This window comes from Penicillium soppii, assembly GCF_028829465.1.
Source record: "Penicillium soppii strain IBT 18220 chromosome Unknown utg000002l, whole genome shotgun sequence".
In the NCBI taxonomy this organism is placed as follows: Eukaryota; Fungi; Ascomycota; class Eurotiomycetes; order Eurotiales; family Aspergillaceae; genus Penicillium; species Penicillium soppii.
Genome location: NW_026643232.1, coordinates 737,645 through 761,463, shown reverse-complemented (window position 1 = coordinate 761,463; position 23,819 = coordinate 737,645). Strand labels below are relative to the sequence as shown.

Below are 23,819 nucleotides of genomic sequence, written 5' to 3'. Positions count from 1 at the left end.
TGTGATGAGAGCCTGCTAATGCAGTATGTATTTTCCAAATTGATATATTCCAACAATTAGTCGTTGGGGGTGAATGTCCCCTCGTTATTATTGAGAAGGGGAGAAGAGAAGAGGAGAAGAGAAAAAAGAAGCTTAAAGGAAAAAGAGAGGGGCTACCACGATCTACGATCTCAGTCCATACGTAATTGGATCATCATTTTCTCTTTTTTTTCTCGGTTTAATTACTTTTGGTTCAGGTAATTGGCTTTTTTCTGAATTTCCCACATTTTTTCTTTTAAAAAAATTCAAGCACAAGAAGTTGTACTACTGACGACCTAATTACTCTAGCGTCACTCCTTGTTTGGTCAGTCCCCTAATAAAGAACTAATCCACTTACCATAAGCTCCTCCAGTCAATCTTCGGTCCAGACTCTTACCAACAATGGTTCACAGATATACAACACTCCGATCGGCTGGGTTCCTCTGGTTCCTCTGGTTCCTCGGAAGTTCCTTGGTTCTCTCACAATCGATGACTCCATCAGTTCTCTTCCGGTGAAATTGGATCTTCACATGGCAAGAAAAACAACCAAAAAAGGAGCTGAAACGGAGAAGGCCGACCACCGCCACACCCAGCCACTTCTACACTCCCGGGGCTACTCTATCCGACGATCATGACGTTCAGTGAGCAGGGGTGTTGATTTGCGCAAGGGATGTTGAGAAACAACAAACTTCTCCCCATCATAAAATATTGTCCAATATGGTCCAATATAGTCTAATATCGTACAATGTTGTTGCTGTCGCACATACTCGGGATGAAACACACCATATTTCTCAGTTTTCTGGCCCTTGGAGAATCCAGGGGTACTCTAAATTATGTCTCCACATGAGGTAACTGATCCCAAGCCCTCTTTTTTTTCTACACGAGGTCTTTCACATTACTTTTTTCTTCTTTTTTTCTCCTTTGTTCAAAAGTTAAGAATCAATAGTAAAACATTGAACGTGCTATCATGCAAGTACGCGCATGCCAAATCCCGAGAGATCGTCAAATCAGTCTCGACAAACTACATATCCAAAGTCAATACACCCAATGGGCCCGCTAATTCTACTAGTGGGCTGCGCTATTGACTAGGATCTGAGCCGAGATTTACATTCAACAACAAAGTTCGAGAGTCTTGCGTTGCAAGCGCCTAGATAAGATTCGCCACTTGAGATATTATTCACATAGTATATTCTATTCAATTAGATTCAAATGTACAACGCACACGAAGTGCAGGGGTTTTCCCCCATTTCTGCGCCACAGATAGAGAGCTATACGAGAACAATATTAATTTGTGTGAGACTGTGAGACGGAGCTATAGCACGAGCCACAAAGAGCCACAGATAGTGATTGATCGATCCAATCAAAGAAAGATGCAGGATCGTAACCCTGGACGAATTCCGAGCTACACGTAGTCAGGCGCTTTATGGCGATCGGCGATCTTATTGTGGTTCCGGTGGGCGTGGGTACCTGGTGTGTAGGTCGTGTGTCGATTTCGGTGGGCAGGTACTTCGGAGTTACATGTGGTCGGTAATCCGCCCTCGGTCCATCCACTGTGGTTAGGGCTGTGAATTGACCGCAAACGTACGAATCATTGATTTGGGTTTTTCCACCTGACATCAATTTTGTTCAATTCGTTGGAACCTGGGTTTGTCTCCACTGGAAGATTCAATGACGATTACATTCCTGGTACTTAGGTCCTGCCAAGACGTGAGCTAAGACATATCTGGATATATACATTCCAAGGTTGGATTGCATAGCGTATGTAGTTTGAGTAGTTCTCTTGATATATATTGACCGGATGATGATATCGTGAATGCATATATATATTGTTTGAAATATTTCATATATCTCACTATGGACAAGGCGAACCATGCAAAAGCTCCTCTTCAAAAGCCTCAATCCCACGAATAGGCGTTTGAAATGCCAGAAAACTCATAAGAATCTCGTTAAAATTAAATTGAAGGTCTGGTCGGAGCTGTTGATGCGCTTTAAGCAAATCTCCCGTGGACCATCCCCGCCGAGGATCTTGTAAATCAAAATCATGATCTTCCTCCAATAACAACCACAGTAGAGTTTCGCAAGCTGGGTCCCGATCAAGATGATGCAGTTTCACCATAGCGCAGAGATGCTGAAGGTATCGGTCGGTTTGACTGGGCGATCTTTGGTGATCCCATAGTACCGTGGTGATATAGATGAGGGAGGCAGTTCGGCTGAGCTCTTGGGTCTGCGAGTGGCCCACGACGTAGACGCGCGACTCTTGTGGGACTTGGGAGGGTCGGGGACCGCTGGACAGGAGGGAGAAGAGGGGACATTCCATGGCGAAGGCTTTGCGACGGTGGGGTGCCTTGAGGAGGTAGTTTGGGTCGCTGTGTTGGCGCATGAGGTCTCTGGCGCCGCGGAGGAAGGTGAGGAGCCATTGTTGTTCAGCTCGGGAAAAGGATCGGACTTGGGGCACCATGAGGTATCGGACGTAGTGGATGAATGTTTCGACCGATCGATTGAATCCTGTTCGCGGGCGCATGAATTGGACGGCCTGGTCAACATAGACATGGGCCTGGTGTTTGTTTCCGAATCGTTCTTCCTGCAGGGCCAATCCGCCTAGTGCCATTATGAGGTCGTCCGGCTTGACTAGCGCGATGCCGGCGGTGGCCTCTTCGATGAGTTGCGCCGCTCTCACGACATGGCGTTGAATCTCGTAAGTGTCGGACATGTCGTGTAGATGTGCTTCCCATCGCGCACAGTAGGATAAAACCACTGCCTTGAATGCGAGAGGGTGGCTCATGGCCGTGCGGAAGATTTGATTTTTAACGTGGAAGTTCTGTCCGGACCAGTAGGTCAATTTGTTCCTCCAGTGGTCGGCCAATTCGACGTCCCGAGTGTCGTAGTCAATTGGCAAACTATAGAACGGATCTTTCCTAGATGCATCGAGTATTGTGATTGGCGAGCCAATATGTTGCGATAGCGAAGGGTGAGGCTGTGGCTTCATATTTGAGAACCTGATTTGGAGCTGCAGTCCATGTCATAATCAGCATTCAAAATTCAGAATTCCAGTAGTGAACTCTACGGGGCAGCCTCAATCGTGACTGTGGGCCGAGGTCCATTACTAGAAGGAGTGATTCCCATACCGAAGTCTCCATATTGGAGGCGGGTTGCGTGGCTACCAAAGATGGACCCGGTTGAATATCCTGGGCAATTCCCACCCCAGGCGCAGCGGAAACACGCCCGCGCGTCATTTTACGCTGTTTCATTTTCTCTTGTACATGATGGCGCATCACATGGGCTCGCTTTTCCTTGGAAGAGGAGTTCTGATCAACAAAATAGAAGTGTTGATTCTTCGGCGCTTTATTCTTTGATTCGGCGGCGCGGCGCCGCTTTGCGGGCTTTGCGGGTTTAGAAGGTTGAGGGCCATCATCAACAGGTACTAAATGATGGCAGAGTTTAGCTGCTTTGTACATGAAAGGTGCAGATGTTAGCTTGACAAAGATTGTGGGAGCGTACCCGAAGTATCCGCATGTGACGAGCCCGTCAGAGGGACAGCGCATGGCTTGGTCAGTGAAGATACTAGCTGACGTTCGTTCTCAGACATGTCGAGCAGATAGATGTAGCAATCAGAGTCAGAGCCCCCGATCACCGAGATTCCTCCAGCCAAGGACTCTGGATTTGAATAAAACCATCGCAAGGAAGTGATGTGATAGGTCAGCACAGAGGACAACAAATCGATTAATTATAGATGCAGATGCATTGCGAGGATATAAGTCCCCGAGAGGAAATAATGGGAGTTTCAAGAGGAATCCGGGCAGCCCGGGGAGGACCATTCCATTATATAAGCGCCAAGTATCAGGCTTGTAACCCTGATCTAATGAATCCACTCGATAATTTCGGTAATTAATGACTTTGAATACAATTATTGGACGATATCGTAGTGTATGTGTTCTTAGATGTTTTTTTTAGGGTGTAAGAGGGGACAGACTTCCCGTTTTTGCCATGCAGTATGCCCAACTAGGTAAATAGTATACTACTGCTTAAATTCATTATTTCTGATCTCTCCAACCCATTTCACAGGGATATATCCATAGAAGGCCTTTACATGGAAAATCTATAACCTAAAAGCTCACTGACTCCAGTATGAGCGATCCAGTTAAATGCATCATAATCGTAATTTGGGTACATTATGCACGTATGTAACATATACATATGTACGCACGTTGCATGTACATATATAGGCATCACTATATCATTTTGGGTTGGGCCTCAAAACATATGCCACGCAGACTCTCTCTCCATTTCACTCACCGAAAGACAAATAGTGATAGCGTCGAAAAACCTATATATCATATTAGCCCAGACTCTCGCAAAGTAACTTTCTTCTTTTTTAAAAAAGAAAAAGAGTAAACAGGTCAAATTCATATGTTTTCGTCTCTTTAGAATAGGACATTCCCTACCTTTGAAACAAATATGTAAATATCCCAAAGTGAGGGGCTGTGTTGAACAACAATACGCTAAAGTTGAAGGTTTTACCTATTCACAAATTGCGTTTAAGTCGGAATCGAAGTGTTTACTTGCACCTTGATTGGTCAAACGTGGTGGAGCCTCAGAACTCGACCAATTACCTAGATTGGACTAGCGTGTCATGCTCCCCGGCTTACAAACATACGATGACATAATACATTACATAATAAACCACTTAACGCGTCCCAGTACTCGGAATCGGATTATATCTTCACCGAAGAACGCGTTCGCGTCGCGTTGCCCAAGGAGACCTGAAAGACCCACGAAAAACTAAGATAGCAATCCCACTTGGGTACGGAGTACTCTGCATCATATTACTCTCCACATTCCTTTTTTTCTCTTGAGAGCTTGAAACCCCAGTTAATTGGCCACCTTAAGGCCGTTCAAACTCTGCAATGTCTTCCCTTTTTGATGCCGTGATTCAGTCCGAATTGGGCTCAGGGCCCGCTCATGAGAACCTGCGATCCGATCAGCTCCCTAGTTCTCGACGTTCTGAGAGCAATGGGCCCATGAGTGATATGAATGCCTACGCTGATGACCAAATGGTAACGGGAGGAAGCTCGACAATTAGCCGTCTGCGAAACCCGTATACCCCTGGCCCCCCGCAAGTGGTCGATGATGCAGGAGAGCAAGTCCGGAGCGCATTTGAAGACATGCTTGAGGAATACATGGATGAACCATCGTCTTCTGCACCCATTTCTTCCGGAGAGGTTCTTAGTGATAGGTATTATATCGCTCAGATCAAGGGAATGAAAAAATTTGAGTTGTCGACTCTTTACGTTGATTTTACACACCTTGCAGCCTGGAGAAATCCTATTCTCGCAGACGCTGTTGCCACTCAATACTACCGATTCCTCCCCTTCCTTACCACCGCGCTGCACAACCTTATCGCCAAGTACGAACCGGAATATTTCGTCTCCCACAGATTGACATCCAACACATCGGAAGCAGCTACCTCCACTGCTTCAGCATATGGTAGCGCTACCGACAACCCCGATCTGGACCGCCATATCCGCGAAAAGACCCGTCACCAGCAAACAGACAAGCTATTTGCGCTTGCATTCTATAACCTTCCTTTGGTTTCCAGACTTCGACAACTTCGGACCAACCAGATCGGAAAATTGCTGTCTGTCTCCGGAACCGTGACAAGAACTTCCGAAGTTCGCCCAGAATTGTCGCTCGGAACCTTCATCTGCGAGGGCTGCAAGACTGTGGTCCCGAATGTCGAGCAGACGTTCAAATACACAGAGCCCGCGGAGTGCCCCAACAAAAACTGCGGCAACCGTGTCGGGTGGCGTCTTGATATCGGCAAGAGTACATTCATCGATTGGCAAAAGATCAAACTTCAAGAATCATCGCACGAGATCCCAACTGGTAGCATGCCCCGCACAATGGATGTGATCCTGCGCGGTGAGATGGTTGACCGCGCCAAGGCCGGTGAGCGTTGCGTGTTCACTGGTACCTTGATTGTCGTTCCTGATGTCAGTCAACTGGGTCTTCCCGGTGTGCGCCCCGAAGCTGTCCGCGACAACAACTCCTTCCGAGGCACCGAGGTCGGCTCTGCTGGAGTCACTGGCTTGAAGTCTTTGGGTGTGCGCGATTTGGCCTATCGATTAGCGTTCCTCTCTTGCATGGTAACCCCAGACACAACGACCCCTGGCCAGAAGCCCGAACAACAGCTTAGCGGCCAGTCGAATAACATCCTGGCATCTTTGAACCAGAACCAGGAGGAGGATAGTGGCGATGACTCGGCTCAGGAGGCGTTCCTCCAGAGTCTCACCCCAGCTGAGGTTCAGGACCTGAAGCAATTAGTGCACTCTGATTACATCTATTCCCGGCTTGTCGATTCCATCGCACCCATGATCTATGGCCATGAACAGATCAAGAAGGGTCTCTTGCTGCAGTTGATTGGTGGTGTTGGCAAGTCCACCTCGGCAGAGAGCCTGAAGTTGCGTGGTGATATCAACATCTGTATTGTTGGTGACCCCTCAACCAGTAAGAGTCAGTTCTTGAAGTACATTTGCTCTCTGCACCCTCGTGCAGTCTACACCAGTGGAAAAGCTTCCTCCGCAGCTGGTTTGACCGCGTCGGTGGTGAAGGACCCCGAGACAGGCGAGTTCACCATTGAAGCCGGTGCTCTCATGCTTGCAAATGGTGGTGGTATCTGTGCCATCGACGAGTTTGACAAGATGGACATCGCCGATCAAGTCGCCATTCACGAAGCTATGGAACAGCAGACGATTTCCATTGCCAAGGCTGGTATTCACACCACCCTGAATGCCCGTGCATCCATTCTTGCAGCCGCAAACCCTGTGAATGGCCGCTACGACCCGAAGCAAACACTCCGCAATAACCTCAACTTCAGCGCTCCCATCATGAGTCGTTTCGATGTCTTTTTCGTCATTCGCGATGACCCCAAGGAGTCTGTCGACCGCAGTTTGGCAGAGCACATTGTCAACGTGCACATGAACCGCGATGAGGCCGTTAAGCCAGAGCTCACAACGGAACAGCTGCAGCGCTACATTCGGTTCGCTCGCACCTTCCGCCCCGTTTTCACCGAGGAGGCCAAAACTCTTCTGGTCGAGAAGTATAAGGAGCTGCGTTCTAACGATGCCCAGGGCGGTATTGGCCGTTCTTCATATCGTATCACCGTCCGTCAGCTGGAGTCGTTGATTCGTCTGTCCGAGGCCGTAGCCAAGGCGAACTGTGTTGAGGAAGTTATTCCCAAATTTGTCATCGAGGCATTCAATCTTCTCCGCCAGAGTATCGTGACTGTGGAGAAGGACGATGTTGAGATTGACGAGGAGGGTCCTGTTCCTGAAACCGAAGAGGACCAGGCTATGGCTAACGACGATGCTGAGGGAGACGACCGGATGGGTGACGCTGAAGATCCTGCGCCCGCTGGCAGAAAGCGTGAAGGCAATAAGATTAAGGTCACATACGACAAATACCACAGCGTCCTGAACCACCTTGTCAGGCGCTTGATTGAGGATGAAAAGACCTCAGCCGAGGGTGTCGAGCAGGAAGATCTTATCCTCTGGTATCTGGAGCAGATCGAAGGCGAGCTTGACAACGAAGATGATTACGTTCGTGAGCGTAAGCTTGCAAAGATGGTGCTGAAAACCATGACCAAGGTATGTTACCTCTAAGTACGAGCATATTTCTTTACATTATTACTAACAAAAATCCACAGGACAACATTGTTCTCCGTATTTCCGGAAGCGGTCTCACAGAAGGCTCCGGAGAGGTCCAGCAAGATAACAAGATTCTTTACGTTTTGCATCCCAACTGCAACATCGATGACATGTGATGTGGTTGGTTCGAGTCGGTCATTGTTGTTTTTTCTCTTTCGTCTGTCTTTCGGGCTGGACTACCTTGGGCATTTTCAATGGTTTACATACATGGAGCAAGGGGTTATGAGTGATGATATCCGTTTAGTTGTGTCTTTGTTTGATAGGACTTGAATGATATTTACTGACTATTATATTCAATTTGTTGGTCAATTCATAGTTGGCTTATGGGTCTTTGCTAGCTGCGTTTGTAGTGTCTTCTTTTTCCTTTCCAATTGTTCTTCCAAGCGTCTTGATATGAGTTCCGGTTGATGCCTAGTCTCTTTTTCGCAGCCCTGTTCCTTACAGAACGGCTAAAAGATAGTTAACTCATAAACTCGTCACATGAATCACATCAAAGTAGTCTTGAAACACTCCTAAATATAACGTTATGTCATGTACACACATACACGCCCCGTCAATAAGTAGTTACCCACTCCTATCGCCTAAAATCGGCACTTTTTGCTAGTGATTATAGGAGTAGGTCAATAAACACCTATAAACTCCGTGGACTATAGGTATTGCTATCTCGACACTGACAAGAGAATCAATATATATTTCTATAATTCAGGACAGTACCACCTTTGACAAATACGATGCATCGACGAGTTCCAAGTCCAAGATTATCAACCCCATTCACACGTTTATAACTGCCAAATTGGCTATCATTGTATTTAACGAATATTCTAGCACATACGACCATAGGGTGTGGAAAACAGGGCTTCCCGTCCGCTCAGCCGTACTTAAGCCACACGCCGGTGAGTTAGTAGTTGGGTGGGTGACCACCAGCGAATCCTCACTGTTGTATGTTTTTGTTCACCCGTTTTTTTGGATTCGTTGGGAAATCCTTTCTTGCCGCCCTATTCTTCAGCCCGTTCAGCCCATTCACCTGAATGCCCTGAACGCCACTATTCTGCACCTGAATATCCTGCACGCCCCTGAATCGCTGACGTGTCCCTCCCCTCCCATATTGATTTTTTCTCATAGCGCGTTGTTGCAGTCACAACTCTTTGGTCTTGTCTTGGCTACATTTTTTCTCGGGACGTTTTTAACAAACAATTGGAAATTGAAACGTTCGATTTATAAATTCAATGTTTTATCATTTTTTCTGTAATTGGGTTGGATTGTTTTAATAGAAAAAAACCGACCATTTGATCTTTTTCTTTCTGCGCCTCAGAATAAGTCCCACTTTGGAACAGGTGAAGGTAGAGAAAGTAAGCACCGGGGTTTCGAACTGGGATCGATGACATTCCGGCAGCGGGGTTGCAACGAATGACAATTCTGCCACATGCTATCCGCACACCGCTATCAAAGCCACCGTGAATCTTCGAGGAAACAATATCGGGACCTCTTCGGAAACTCTTCTCGATGGAGCGCAGCCAAAACCATTTTCAACATTCCCGAAATTTTCTGTTGCGAAAGGCATGGACCAAAGCAGCTTACCAGATTACAAGGAACTTTTTGAAAGGGAAATAAGGCGTCGGACGCAGGCGGAGGAAGAGAGAAGACATGCATAAGAACAGCAGGCGTTGAGAGAAGAACAGCGAAAGCAAGCAGAAGAGGAGCGTAGCCCCACTGGATGGCTGAACATTTTTTTTGAAAGCCCTACAAACCTGGAAAAGGGGGCTGTATGTTGATGTAGAAATAGATTGACAGTTTACGGATTGCGGAAGGTCGTTTAATCACTCTAGGAAGCAAAAAATCACCGATCAAATTAAAACGTGGGGTATTGAAGCTCTTTCTTTGTATTTATCAAGCATACGACTTAACACATGATCCTAAGTAATTTACTTGTCGTCTGTGACAGCACTATATAATAAACACCATATATAATCTGTTCTATAGATATCCTAAAATCTCTCCTTCCAGAAATTTCGTTGTAAGCAAGACAACTTGTAGCGGACTTGTGCCTAAACAGTCCGGCAACCACTCTTCCTTTCCCCATCTCAAAACACCACTGTGAAAGGCGTGAAAGCCAGCACCGCTTATGTTTACCATACTTTGACCGAGGATCGGTTCTCTGTATTTGCAAGGATCCAAGACTAGTCCAGTATAGTATAGATGAGGCATCCATAAAAGTATAGTACTTGATATATTTCTTGATACTCCCACCAACAGCACTTGCAATATCTTTAGTCAGATCTGCAAAACATTCCTTACGCTTAGCCATATGATGTAGTCAGTCGTGGAGCTCGTAGTATATTGGCGAAACGAGACTGATTTATCCCAAAAACTCGAGACAAAACATGATAACAAAAAAAGGTAGATGCACCATAAACTGCCTCGACATGGGTCTATCAGAGCGAGACAAAACGGGTTTCAAATGCTGTATTCAGTATTATCTTTGAGACTTATGAATCGTAATTATTTCGCAACATGTGGAGAGTTCTTTCACGTCGAAGCCGCAACCTAATAGTATTTTCGTGTTTGAGGCTACCTCTTCAGATTCTTTGCGTCTTAATCATATCATGTTCAGATCAAGGTAGGAGGTAGCCAATAACATCGGGTCTAGTGACAATAAAGGTGTTTCCTCTCCTGCAGACTTATACTTCTCCCTATCAGAGCCCCATTCAGTACTTGAACATTGTTTTGTTAAGATTAGAAACAAAGAATGTAAGCTAGCAGAAGCCCCGCCTTCGATGTTTGGCCGTGGAAGGTAATGCCCATCAGTAAGGCCCTAGCTATTAGTTGGGTTAAACTGATAAACGACCTTTGTGCAAATGTTAAGGGCACGTTAATCGCTGCAATACTTATTGGCCTTTGCCACAAGCCAACACATGGCCTTTTTAAGTCCGGCGAAGGTTTCGGTGATTATGGGCTCCAAAGATCCCCCCGTCTTATTCTCTGGGCAATTAGGGCCAACGGTGGTCCTTTCCCAGGAGCCTGTCATAGTAATATGAACAAGAAGCACAGCAACTACCTATACTATAAAATCCAAAATGTTTAACCACGGCCTCATTCTGTATAGCCACTCTATGTTAGGCTTCTCGGGCAATATAGATATTACCGCTAAAGCAGCGCGCAAACAAGACAAAGCCCCTTTTTAGCGATAAATGGACGGTGGAAGTTGATTTTCAGCGTCCCGTAATCTTAAGGGAGCCTAGCAGGGCTTATGCAGGATGATTTTTGAGCTAAAGTAGTTTAAAGCAAGAGACAACTGGTCCTAAGATAGCGCTTCCGCTCGAAATATGCCATTTACGGTTATAAAATTATATGGCCTTTTAAGGTCGCGTAGCCATAGATCATATTTTATTTCGTGTCTAGACATTCGGACAGTGATTTCCTTCTATCCGTCACGATAGACGTCCGCGTTATAAACTTGATTAAGGATAGCATAAGCGATCATTTGTAGATCAATCAGGTAGAAGAAATATAGAGATCTGGTTGGCTTAAGAGTTTGGAGCCACTCTAGGCGGTGTTACAGTTGTATTTGGGTTCCGTAGAGAGTCTATTAGAGAGACTCTCGGCTGTAGGTCTCCCATTCAAGCCTATTATAAAATTTGCCCTCGTTATTGTAAATAATTTTAATTAGAGAAGGAGGATATACCCTATTGCTCCAATGCTGAAGCCATCGTCTCATAAACGCAATTTCGGTCTGTCAATCTGCACCGCGAACATCCCGAATTTTCTAGACTGCACCAGACTTTGGACCTCGCACAGCTGCTGCAGGCTTTTTGCATGAAGGACGAGGGTTCTTTCTGGGCGTTGTTAGCGTGGCCTTGGCTCGCTGTATCGCACAGTCAATATATTATTTAGCTGATGAGCGGATGGCAAACTCAAGAAGGCATATTTATACAGTTCTCGGAAAAGTATTCCATCTGGTCATCAACTCCGATCGCCTCGGAGAGACGTCATGCTAGCGCCACCAAACATCGGGGTGCAAGCTCGGAACTCCGAAATCAAACATAATGCGTAGAGTATTGTGTAGGTCCGGGGGAATTATTATGGCTATATCTTTAGTTGTTCAGCATATAGTAATACGATTCGCAGTGTTATACTATTGATACATTTTGTATCGAAAATTCGTTTGCTGCCCAAGTCTTTGTCTGGCAGCCTAGCCTCAGGCAGTTTCTGAGCAGCGTGCTTTCGTACCACGTCGCTCTGCGCGGAATTCCGGTATCCCGAATCCGCTACCCGAAGCAGCAAATTCCTCGACGTCGTAACCGGCTTCGACGCACTTTCCTATATATTTAATACCATCGACCCCCTCAGAAAGAGCGAGTATAGTGCCCCTATCAAACTTAGATCATGGAAAGCCTGAACATTTTGCTTCGTGACAGCCTATTCGGTCGGATGCTCAACTATACGTCGAAGGGCCGATTTTTCTCTTACAATGGATCTAAAACCCTCAAAGATGAAGACCTCCCCACCCCAGACCCCCAGCGGCGGATCATAGTAGGCTTCGTTGGCCCTGATGATCCAGATATCCCTCGAAACTGGCCCACGCTGGCAAGGACGGTCGCTGGGCTCAATGTAATGCTCTTGAACTTCAGCTTCTATGCAGCATCGGCTATCTTTACGCCGAGTATCGAGGGTATCGAGGAAACATTTGGAGCTACCACTGCCGAGGGCACATTGGGGCTATCGCTCTTTGTTATTGCGTACGGAATCGGTCCTCTAATTGTATGTCTGCGCTTCCAGAAGACCATCAGTACAAGTATCGTACTAACCATGCATATTCGCCAGCTTTCTCCTCTGTCGAGCCTGCCAACACTCGGGCGTTCGCCGGTATATGTCCTTGGCTGCCTTGCTTTTTGCTTATTCAACATCGGAACGGCTCTGGCAAAAAATTTACAAACCGTTTTAGTACTGCGCTTTTTGGGTGGCTTCATCGGAAGCACACCTATTAGCGTCGGTGGCGCCTCGCTGATGGAAATTTACAAGCCAACTGAGGTCCCCTACGCAATTGCATTGTACGCAGTCAGTGGAGTTTGTGGGCCTATTGTGGGACCGGTATGCCAGTCCACATCCATCTAGACATTCGTGGCTTCTTACTAATCTTGACAAAAACAGATTTTTGGAACCCTTGTAATGTTTGTCATCGGTCTTATTGATTGCTGAATACTACATGACACTAACAATTATCGGACAGAAAGCGTTGGAACTCCTGGAGAGCAACGCTCTGGCTCCTTTCCGGCATCACTGCTTTCACGACCGTATCTATTTTCTTCTTTTTACCTGAGACATTATCCTCGAATATCCTTCTACGGCGAGCAGAACGTCTTCGCGCGCAGACGGGCAATCTTGCCTACCAGAGTGAAGCTGAAATCCAATCACCAAGCGAAAATCTCGCTGTGCGCATTGTCAAGGACATGGGCAACGATCTTAAACTTGCCTTCCTGGACCCAGTCATTCTATTTGTTAACATGCATACGATGCTAGTTTACGGTGTCCTGTACCTTTGGTTTGAGTTCTTCCCATTCGGTAGGATAAGCTCTCCTCGATGCATTTTGCCCACGTTATACTGACAGAGTGATCATATAGTCTTTGACGGCATTTATCATTTCACTGCAATCCAGCAAGGTCGTGAGTTTCCCTCGGCTGACTTTTGCACAAAAGACTGTGCTAACAACGATTCCCCTTCAGTTGCCTTCTTCGGTATCCTCGTTGGAGCAGCGGTTTCGGTCATTGCATACGTTCTATGGTTATACTTTTCCTACCAGCCACGATTGGCAAATGTGAGTGTCGTTGTCGAGCCAGAGGCTCGCCTGGTCCCAGGGCAAGTAGGAGCTGTTTGTATTCCAATTTGTCTTTTCATCTTTGCATGGACATCCCGAGCAAGGTAAGCTAGCCACTTGAGTCAATTGATTCTAGCAGGAGAATACTCACCTCCTGGATACAGCGTACACTGGATCGTCCCGGTCGTTGGAACAGCATTCTTTGCGCCGGGCTTCTACCTCACTTTTCAATCCATCCTCAATTACCTAGGCGAATCCTATCCGCGCTATGTGGCAAGCGTATTTGCCGGTAACACCTTCTTCCGAAGCTCGTTTGGAGGAGCACTGCCGCTGGCTGCACCACGCATGTTAAATTCACTTGGAATTGGATGGGCCTCGAGCATACTGGGCTTCATTTCTGTTGCCATGGTGCCCTTACCTTTCATTTTGCAACGAGTGAGTATGCTGCTAGGACTGCTTTCCGTTGGGTTAAACTTGGTGTATAATTATTTGCTAATTATTATGATATAGTACGGCAGAAAACTGCGTTCTTGGAGCCCATATGCGGACTAACCAACACACCGCAAGGCCAGTCCCTTTATTGGCTATATTGGATCCGCACAACAGGCCATGGTTTCAACCGCGCTTGCTGCATACCACTTCGACATATAGAAGATTCAAAGTTGGCACGGCCTGTCAGGAAGATCATCTCCCTTCGAGACTGAAGCCGTCCGCGTCCACTGGTCTCCGCTAGATTTGATATTTCATCAAGGCTTCAGCCTTTCCTTTTTCTTTTCTTTCGGTATAATTACCTCTATAGATTATTGACTGCTTTTTTATCCCACTGCCAGCTCCAGTGATTGGTACTAGTACTGGTACATTATGCTCCAGCTCGGCATATCTTCAATCTAATGTCTAGTAGGCAAAATTTTTACGTTGCAATTAATCATACATCATTTTGAAGAGCTGTCGACGAATACTACGAATCTCAAAAAGAGCAGAGGAAGCTTCATGTGCAGCATCAAACTGCGGAAGACTTTGATTTATTTCGCATAAAATCCTGGCTCGCTAGTTTTGTATTCCGGATCCTCCTCAATGCTTACACCGGCCTCCTCCAGTAAATGAGGAAACCATCTTAGCATTCTGTCGCGAAAGACCTCGTATCCGGCTCCCCTCCGCAGCACCTTCATGTTCTCTGCATCGAAATTTACGCCACCGCGCCTATACGCCTGCCATTTCTGTAGACCGTAATCCACCACCAAGTCTATCGCGTCAATCACCCTCGGCTCAATATCTTCAACTCGGAATCGTTGCCCCTGGCCGGTCAAATTGGCCGAAGTTCCGAATGTTAACATGCCCTCGGGGTCCTCATCGCAAAGGTGACCGAGCTCCCGCAGAAATGGACCTTCAGGAACTGCGATACTGACCGTATCACCCTTGGTGACCTGGGATAGCGTAGCGGGATCGAGTGTTGCCAAACGCGGGTGAAGGTTTTCGGTATCGTATTTGGCAATTATCCCGACTATCATCGCCATATCTTCTGTCAGGACCCGTGTCATCTCAAACTTGGCCTCGGAGAGCACATGAATATCTCGATGTTGTTTGTATGTCCCGATGATGCCTATGTTGTGGCCCTCCCGGCGGTCTTTGGCTGAGAAAATCCGCTGGATTCCCGCCTGTGTGCTGGTCAAGAGTGCGTAGCCGACATCAGTTGGGATGATGACAACTCCTCCACGTTTAAGAGTGTTATAGGTCTCTTTAGCGTCGCGACGGACGTTGGGAGCGTTGCCTGACTTGGGTATAAGACGGGGAGACATTGAAGGTTGAGTAGTGATTACCAGCTTGTCAAAGTAGGAATATATGTGGCCAAGCGAATGCGACCACGTCATGACGACCTCGAAATTGCTGGTGTAATTAGTCACCTCGGAAGTCAGATTCGGAACTCCGGTAACGGTCTTACAGACAGTTTACGAAGGTGCATAGGGTCCTCGGGTCAAATGTAATATATTCCCAGTATTTATGCCTGAGGCTTCACTATGGTGCCTGATCTCAGACCGCCTTTTTGACCGCTCCATACCATGTATTGTAAATGAAGCTATTCCCATCTCTCATCATTGATATGAAGCTATTCCTAATCATTAAATGCCTCCATTCATCGATTTAAACCCTTATAAAGACGATATTCTTACTCTTCTCTCTGAAAAAATCACACATAAAGCTATTCGCACCCTCTTACAAGACAAACACCACATTAAAATCAGCCGGTCAGGCCTGAAGAATCGCCTCCGAGAATGGCACTCTACATATCCTACTCCTACCTCTACCTTTACCCGGCGATTCGATATACAGGATCGAGTCCTAGAGCTTCTGCCTGTTTATAACATAAGTAAGATTCTCGCGATCCTTAATAAAGATGGTACACCTTCTTTAATATGCACTGTGCGTAGAATCCGGGAGGATCATAAGATCAAGATGCGTCTTTCACCTTTTAAGCGACAGTAACAGGTCTATGATATTAAAGCTATCCTTATTAGTGAGAATATTATTAGCGATATTAAGGACTTTGGCCGCCTAACTCTTTACCGTTATCTCCGTATAATAGGATTATTTTACACTAAGTACTAAAGCCTACTATATATTCTTCTATAGTGCTAATATTATATCTTTTAATTTATTAATAGGAAGCAAATCGCTAACGTCTATCGACTCCTTCGTCCTAATGCTATTAACGGTCGACTCCCTAGTCAACTGTGAGACCCCGTTACGAGGGTCTTGGGACTTAGGTGGATTCGGGCAATAGAATGGAGAAAGCAGTAGACAGGTTCAATGCTGAACTAATCGCTGGAGTCCAAGACTCCAGCCTCTGAACTGTTTATATACAAATGTGGGGTCATGTGAGGTCATGAGCCCTCGCATTGCGGGTCTCAGCCCTGGGTCTAGTTCGCAGGTGCGAACTGGCCATCTCGCAGTCTCACACAGACTGCGAGATATATATCGTCAGACCTGCTTAGTACTTGGGTCCTGACATCAACGGAGACCACGAATCAATTACGTATCACCGGGACTGAATAATGTTTAGTATATTAATAGGCATATAAAGCTTGAACCTTTTAGTATAGAGATCTATACTACAATTAATAGCTACTCTCGATATATTATTTAGGTATATATCGGGCTAAGTGCTCGCACTTCGATTAGCGTTTTGAGTCAGTGCTTAAAAGCCTTTACGGATAATAGAGGGGTTTAACTAAGGAAGATCCGGTCTAATCGAGGCACTAAGACTAGGCTTCTTACTAATACACAATATAAGCTTCGCAAAATAGCAGACCTAACGGTGAAGATCAACGACTGTTACCTATACGGTAAGATTGTTAATAATTAACGGATCGAGGCATAGTAGGGACTTTTATCAAGAGCATATACTAGTCTATTCTATATAAGTTATATCGACAGCGACAGCGAGAGCGACAGCTATACTAAATAAATAGGGGTATTTCCACTATCTCTATCGCGATAACCTCTTTATAAAGGACTGTATCCCCGAGCAAGTGTCTCTTCTTACTATTTTTTTTCCCTAAAAACAAGAAAGAAAAAGTGAAAAGTACCGGTTTTCATTAAGTTGAAAAGTTCATTGACGGTATTCATCTAATCGTACATGTCGTGAACCTTGAAGAAGTTGAAAGAATCTCCATAAAGACCGAGCGAAGAAATGAATCGTATCGCCGCAGCAATAAGAGAACCAGAGACCAAAGAATGGGACACTCTCCTCTCTTATTAAATCTGCTCCTCGACAGTTTGGTCACTCTCCCCAAACTCTTCGGTAGCCCGGAACTCAGTGTTACCCACACGAGTATCTTCGTTGCCATAATCCTCGGCATCTGGGATCGCGAGGGGCGCCAGGACGTGTCGGCCACGGCGGAAGTAAACACCCTCGGTGTCAAGAAAGGTATGATTGGTTCTTGGAAGGCTCGTGTACTCGAATGGGCCGCCAAAGGCATCACGGGGACGATGGGCGCTCTCGGTCCAGTTGATAAATGGCTGGACTTCCTCATCCGAGGAGGAAGAGACGTGCTCGAAAGGACTAACCAACAGGTTCTCCTTGTCCTCCTCCACGGAGTGGAAGCCTTCAGCAAGAGGGCAAGGCACGCTGAGGATAGCGTCTTCCTTCGGTGGGTCTTCATAGATGGTGAATTCGAAGCTACCGGGACGGTTGGATCGGCCCCAAACTCGATTGCCGGTGTAAGACGGGCTAGTAGGCAGCTCCATCAAGTCTTGCTCAGTCACGGGAAAAGCGCCATGGAATATTCCCTTGTTGTTGGTGTCTTCAACTTCTCTCATATTTTCTAGATTGGGAGGAATTATTTAGTCAATCGTTGGGAAGGACGCAAATATCAAATCAAAAGCTGACGTACCCTGGTTTGCATTGACGTTGCTTGACGCATTGCTTTCCGGTAACGGGATGGTCTCACTCGTGGTAGACAGAGTCGACGAGGAAAGAGAGGAAACGGCGGGATGCAAGTTTTCCTGCTCGTGCTGAGAATCTCTCATCGGACGACGCGGCCTGTTATAAGGCATTCTGGCCAGCGCGTCGTCGGAATCGATTCCTAGGTGGTATGGATCTTCTTCACAGAGCAACTCGATAAGAGAATGCCGGACTGGTGGACGAATTGGAGAAGGGTGGAAGGTTGGGGTGTGGGCTGAAGAGCGCACAGAAGGAAGAGAGTCGGACTGAACAGTTGAGGTTTCCTCAGTGCCGGCAAGACCATCCACATGATCAGCAGGATCTTTAGAAACCCAGCCTTCTTGGGTAATTGGCTTGACAAGGGAAGGCGCGAAGTCGTTGGTACTTCCATCAGATGAATCTTGCGCGTCCTGCGTAGTAAAAAGCGTTAGACTTGTACCAAATACATATAGATGCAAATACATATACTCACATTATCGTGGTTGACCGGGAGCCAAAAATCCTTCTTATCGCCCTCCATCTCGACACAATGTTACTCATTAACCTTCAAACCTTTTATTTAACTCGACTGTTACCAGGGAGATTGGAATTGGGAATCTACCAGGGTCGAAGGCTGTGTACCAAGATTGTTAGAACGAGATGCAATCAACGCCCATCAAGGCGGACAGGATGAAAAAAATGAGACTTGCCTGGTAGATTTGGATAAAACAGATAAAACGACCCAGAGGATTGACAGTACACCGTTTGCCAACGCTCGAAGGCTGGTTGTTTGCGATGATTCGGTATGAAGTACGCAAAGCGGTTTGGCGGGGCGACGACGAGGTCAAGTTCGAAACGAGGAGGCGCAGGTCTTCAGTCAAATGGACTACTGCACTTCATATTACGGCGTGTTAATGAGCATTACAATTCGCATCGTCATACGATAATTACGATGAGTCGTATCGATTTGCACTTGGTTCTACTCCTCCACTTGGCGGCTATTAACGAGTTAGATTGTGCTTCTGGCGTAGAGGATACTGAGACAAGAGTGCGAGCAAATATCGAGCATATCAAGCAGGCTAATTAAGATGTTCGATCTGTGTTTCATATGAACATCTCCACACTAACAGGTTGTGGTTGTTTTGGGCGTCATATATGGATGGAATTGGGGCAAGCTCCCATCACGTGGTGCATCACGTGGCGCGTGAGTCGTCATGTAAACAACGATTTTAGGAAGATTGCATAGATAGGATTAGTTTAGATACTAAATATCGAAAATGCTCGCTCTTATATTAAGGTAGGGTATTTTTTGCGGAGAATTCTAGATGCACTTTGATGTACGTTCTTTTGAGACTAGATCGGATATACAATCTGCAAAAACGGATTATCTCTTTAATACTACGAAGGGATGTTACAGCGCGCTGAGTGAATAATTTTTTTGCCTGACTGAATCTGTATTGGGAGCTTGGTCATTGAGTTTTTGATTGCACATGTAGTGTTTAGAAATGTCACAGATGTGAGATTGATACAAGTACAGGCCAGAGAATGTATGGCTACCTATGTATGTTCCTTTGTAGACCAATTTTCGGTGGCTTTCTTCATCACTTGACTAAATGCAAAGTGATCTTGTCCACAAGACTATATGAAAGAATATCCTAGGCTAATAAAACACACAAGACATTGATTGACAAGCGACGTGATTCTGACGACTTCATGTGACATGAGGCCCTCGTACGTATTTCCAAGCTTCCATAACATGCGTAGATATTATCAATGTCTACGGTTTATCTCTAGGATTATTGTGCGCGAGAAATACAATAGTTCAGAAGATTTGCCAATTGGTTGAAACAAAGTCGGCTCGTCCTCTCCACCACTCATAACTTTGCCTCATCAGTCACATCCACCAATCACAGCTATAGATGGCAGATTTAAATTGCGTACATCATCTGTCAGGTAAACGAGAGCCATGTCTGAATAAGTGAGCTAATTTAATTGGATAAACAAGACGGCCAACACAGGGGCATGCAAGATATTTGACTACTAGACAAAGACCAGCGAGAGGTAGCGTAAATTGAGCAAAGGAGTCATTAAATTTACGACGATCATGATTTCGACCAAGTAATGGATGTATTTGAGAACCACAAGCCAAGTATGGACAATCATAGAGTCACCAGTCCACAGTTGATGGCAGTGACTCAGGGCAAAATCACAGAGGCAAGCGGAATCCATCGACGCCATCGATACATATCCTCATCCCCATGTTACGGATATACCGATTCAAAACCAAATCCAGAACCAGATGCACAATGCACCACCTCTTGAGAGACTTCACACCGTAAGAAAGGAAAAAAAGAAAGGCCCGGTGAGAAATGCAGCAAAATCCCAGCATAAGGCCGAACGCAGCGTACAGCGGTTATCGAACACGGGTGTGCCGAAAGGGCAGCAAGTACATTGGAAAAAGGGAAGCACGGACGTATAAAAAGGAAGAGGGTATTTTGATCTCTCAAGAAAGCGGCATTGTGACATGGATGAGAACGGAGATCGGCCCCTATACATCAAGACCACCAGAAGTTGCGTAGATAATCATAAACGGTCATTGGGCAGTGATAAATTGCAAATGCCGAGAACACGAAAGTTTCGCTTTCAATCTCCGATTATCTGAACTGACCGGGGCCAACCATGCCACCGCGTGGATCACCGTTGGGCTGGCCGAACATTTCTAGAAGGTGGCGGGAGGAAGGTGGACCTTGGGGGCCATGATTGCCTGGGCCAAAGGGACCCTGAGCACCCGGGCCGAGACCCATCATAGCCTCGGGATTGGGGGGCATGGGAAGCATAGGAGCGAATCCGGGGGGAGGGCCGTTCCCGTTCATGAAAACCTGATGAGGAGGAATCATGCCTGGAGGGCCACGAGGGAAGGGTTGGCGCTCGTTGGTGGGAGGTGGGTTGCCGGGCATTGGGAGCATGCCGGGAGGGAAATTGGGGTTCATGCCACGACCCGGGGCGGAGATTCCGGGCGGAGGACCCATAGGGCTCTGTACATTGCCTTGTTGGTGCACAGGTTGGCCCGTCCAACCGGGAGGAGGCAGATGCTCCAGACCCGGAGGTCTCTGAAGGGGCATGTGAGGTTGGTTCGGGCCTTGCGGGGGCCGAGAACCGCCCGGTGTCATAGGCCCACCTGGGGTCATGGGACCTTGATTGCCCTGAGGGAAAGGCATGTCGTCGAAGTATCCCATAGGTGGGCCATTACCTGGCCGGCGACGGAGCTGTTCATTATCTGGTCGCTGCATGTTCGCGATAGCGGGATCATCGAGGAAAGCGGGTGTCTTCTGAGCGGAAAGCCCTGGTGGAGGACGAGGCATGCCTTCTGGCATCAATCCCGGAGGAGGAGCAATGCCGGCACCGGGAGATTGTGGGTTACCGCCCGGTGATGGGCCGACGCGAACTTGCTGCATTAAACGGAGCAAGTTTGCTCTGTCCATTGACTGATCCTTAACGCCAGGGTGGGCCATCGGATTCTCGGGCCCTAGACCCATATATTCCGGTCGATGAGGGGGCTCCCTAGAGGGTGATGACAAAGCGCGCTGATCTGCTTGCATCATCATCGAAGGACGTTGTTGCTGGGGCAAAGCTGCCTCATTGGGCGTCCCATTTTGCGACCGCTGTCCACCAAGCATCTGCAAAATGCGCTGGAATCCTTCTTGATCGGCACTGTGGGATGGGAAGGGAAGACCCTCGGGAATCGGCGGGGGTTGATGCTGGTGCTGAGGCTGAGGCGGATGCTGAGGTTGATGCTGAGGTTGGTGCTGGGGTGGGGGCTGCGCATTGAGATAGGGAAGAGGTTCAGGTTCTCTGGCAGGACTCTCTGGCATGGGGCTGAACAAGCCTGCGAAGCGAGAAGATTTTCCTGGCTTGCCAGAGAATGGGAATGGGTCCTGCTTTGGAGTTGGATCGACTGGGTTTGGTGTGCTGACCTCTGGCGTCTGGGTCTGAGGCTTGGAATCACCCAGCATGCCAAAGAATCGATCCATTGAATTGTCTGACATGAACTGGGTGCCAGAGCTGCTGAAGATCTCACCGTCGGTACGGCGAGTCTCAGGCTTTTGCTCTTCCACAGGGGCTTCTCTCTTGTCTTCGGCAGGTGCCGTAGTTTGCGCAGAGCCAGTCCCAGATCCAGCCTTCATGCGCTCTTTCCAGCGCTCAAAGTCTTCCTGTGTATGTGCTCGTCGTGGCTCGTCTCGGTCGTTGGCATCCATCCATTCGGGATCCTGTTCAAATTTGGCACCCCTGTTCCACTCACGCTCGGTACCATGTCTGGGTTGGTTCTGGCGCCATTCTCGGTTGCGCGGCGCTGGTTTATCATCATCGGCCTCTACGCCGTCCTGGCCGTGCTCATCGCGGAACCAGCTTCCTTCAAATTTGGACCGTGGTGGTCCCTCTTTCCGAGCGGGGAATCGGCCCTCTTTGTTTTGGAGTCCACGTTCCGCATTGGGGTCGCGAGGTCCTTCTTTGTTTTCCCATCGGTCAAATTCACCATTTCGTCTAGGTTTTCGCTCCTGATCATCAGGGCCGAATGTGCGACGGGGGCGCCCGGCATTCCAATCTTCTTTCTCGATACGCCGACCATTCAGCGGCACCGGTTTGCCCTCGCGTCGCTCCAAGTCCTTATCATTAGGATCCCTGTCCTTCAAAAACTTATCTCGGAAGTTGAATCGGTCGTTCTTCGTTTCATCTGAGCCGGTTGGCTGCGGGGTTCGGTCGGTCGAATCGAATGACCCTTTACCGCCGATGCGAGATGAGGCAAAGGCAGTTTTCGGAGGTCCAAGCACAATGTCCTCTATAGTTACCAGTAACCACTATCAGCAAATTCCGAATTGAATCACTCAGAATGTCAGATCTAGTGATCGACGGAAGAGGAGAACTGTACCAGAATTGGATCCACGGGGGATATGCTTGGCTTCAAATATACTGGACCTTCTGGCTGTGCCAGGTTCAGATGGGTTTGTAGGGTCACGGGGGGTTTGTTGTTTGCGTTGTGTGGTTGTGGGATCGGGTTGAGGCCTAAGTGATGCGGTCAGTCTCCATTGATAATGCGGGACAACGAAGCAATTAGAGATGGTGGAGTCAACATACATCCATTCTTCAATTGGAGGCAGACCGGAAGGTTTTGCGATGAGGGGCGAGCCGCGGAGCCATAATAGCTCATCGATCTCGTACCGTCGCGCCATGACGGCTTAAAAGGTTGTGTGGTCTTGGTTCAGAGCGGTGATGAGTCGTTCATTAGTCAAGGTTTAAACGAAACGGCAGAAAAGGGATCGAAGTGGTGATGGGTAATTTGTAGAGTCAAGAAAAAGATGAGGAGCGAGGTAACGTTGATGGGTTTCTCTCAGAGAAAGCCCTGGAGAAGGTGAGGAGAAGCACACAAGCCACCTTGTGGCGATGGCGGTGAACGGAGCTCGGGAAACCCACTTCAGCTCACAGAATCGTTCATGTGAGTGATTCGTTTAGTATTTGTCTAGTATTTGTCTAATACTCTTTTTTCATAGGATAGAAATCAACTATGGTGAGTAATTTGAATTTTGTTGGACATAGGAAAGGGAAATTACATTAGTTGTAACATACTTTGGTGTACGGACAGCCTGGCTAGTCGATCTATAAAATTTAACATCACTTTCAATCTAAAATTTTGATTATCTTATTCTATCTTATATCTTCAATATGTAAGTTATCTGAAAAAGGATGACAAATCGAAGTATTTGTCTCCTGAGCGAACTCATGCTAATTGATATCATGATATACATGTAACTGGCCTTGCTGGACACTTCTAATATGTTAGATATTATGCGAAATAACACATCTGATATT

At 47.0% G+C, this 23,819-nt stretch overlaps 6 protein-coding genes across 6 annotated transcripts; 2 read left to right on the top strand and 4 right to left on the bottom strand.

The window, feature by feature from the left end:
• Positions 1-1,870: 1,870 nt before the first annotated feature.
• N7529_001628 (uncharacterized protein) lies at positions 1,871-3,604 on the bottom strand (the record flags this gene model as incomplete). Its single annotated transcript, XM_057237159.1, has 3 exons — positions 1,871-3,025; positions 3,144-3,439; positions 3,517-3,604. 3 exons carry the CDS (start codon positions 3,602-3,604, stop codon positions 1,871-1,873), a joined length of 1,539 nt encoding a protein of 512 aa, XP_057101846.1.
• Positions 3,605-4,922: 1,318 nt separating this feature from the next.
• On the top strand, positions 4,923-7,837 carry N7529_001627 (MCM DNA helicase complex subunit MCM6; the record flags this gene model as incomplete). The annotated part of the gene is made up of 2 exons (XM_057237158.1): positions 4,923-7,661; positions 7,721-7,837. The coding sequence occupies 2 exons, from the start codon at positions 4,923-4,925 to the stop codon at positions 7,835-7,837; spliced, it is 2,856 nt and encodes a 951-aa protein (XP_057101845.1).
• A 4,267-nt stretch (positions 7,838-12,104) lies between these two features.
• On the top strand, positions 12,105-14,086 carry N7529_001626 (MFS transporter; the record flags this gene model as incomplete). Its single annotated transcript, XM_057237157.1, has 7 exons — positions 12,105-12,479; positions 12,543-12,809; positions 12,870-12,889; positions 12,949-13,280; positions 13,341-13,638; positions 13,699-13,969; positions 14,045-14,086. 7 exons carry the CDS (start codon positions 12,105-12,107, stop codon positions 14,084-14,086), a joined length of 1,605 nt encoding a protein of 534 aa, XP_057101844.1.
• A 470-nt stretch (positions 14,087-14,556) lies between these two features.
• N7529_001625 (uncharacterized protein) lies at positions 14,557-15,330 on the bottom strand (the record flags this gene model as incomplete). Its single annotated transcript, XM_057237156.1, has 1 exon — positions 14,557-15,330. One exon carries the CDS (start codon positions 15,328-15,330, stop codon positions 14,557-14,559), a length of 774 nt encoding a protein of 257 aa, XP_057101843.1.
• Positions 15,331-17,287: 1,957 nt separating this feature from the next.
• Positions 17,288-18,495, bottom strand: N7529_001624 (uncharacterized protein; the record flags this gene model as incomplete). The annotated part of the gene is made up of 3 exons (XM_057237155.1): positions 17,288-17,856; positions 17,926-18,385; positions 18,448-18,495. The coding sequence occupies 3 exons, from the start codon at positions 18,493-18,495 to the stop codon at positions 17,288-17,290; spliced, it is 1,077 nt and encodes a 358-aa protein (XP_057101842.1).
• Positions 18,496-20,608: 2,113 nt separating this feature from the next.
• N7529_001623 (uncharacterized protein) lies at positions 20,609-23,182 on the bottom strand (the record flags this gene model as incomplete). The annotated part of the gene is made up of 3 exons (XM_057237154.1): positions 20,609-22,791; positions 22,882-23,015; positions 23,088-23,182. 3 exons carry the CDS (start codon positions 23,180-23,182, stop codon positions 20,609-20,611), a joined length of 2,412 nt encoding a protein of 803 aa, XP_057101841.1.
• Positions 23,183-23,819: the final 637 nt, after the last annotated feature.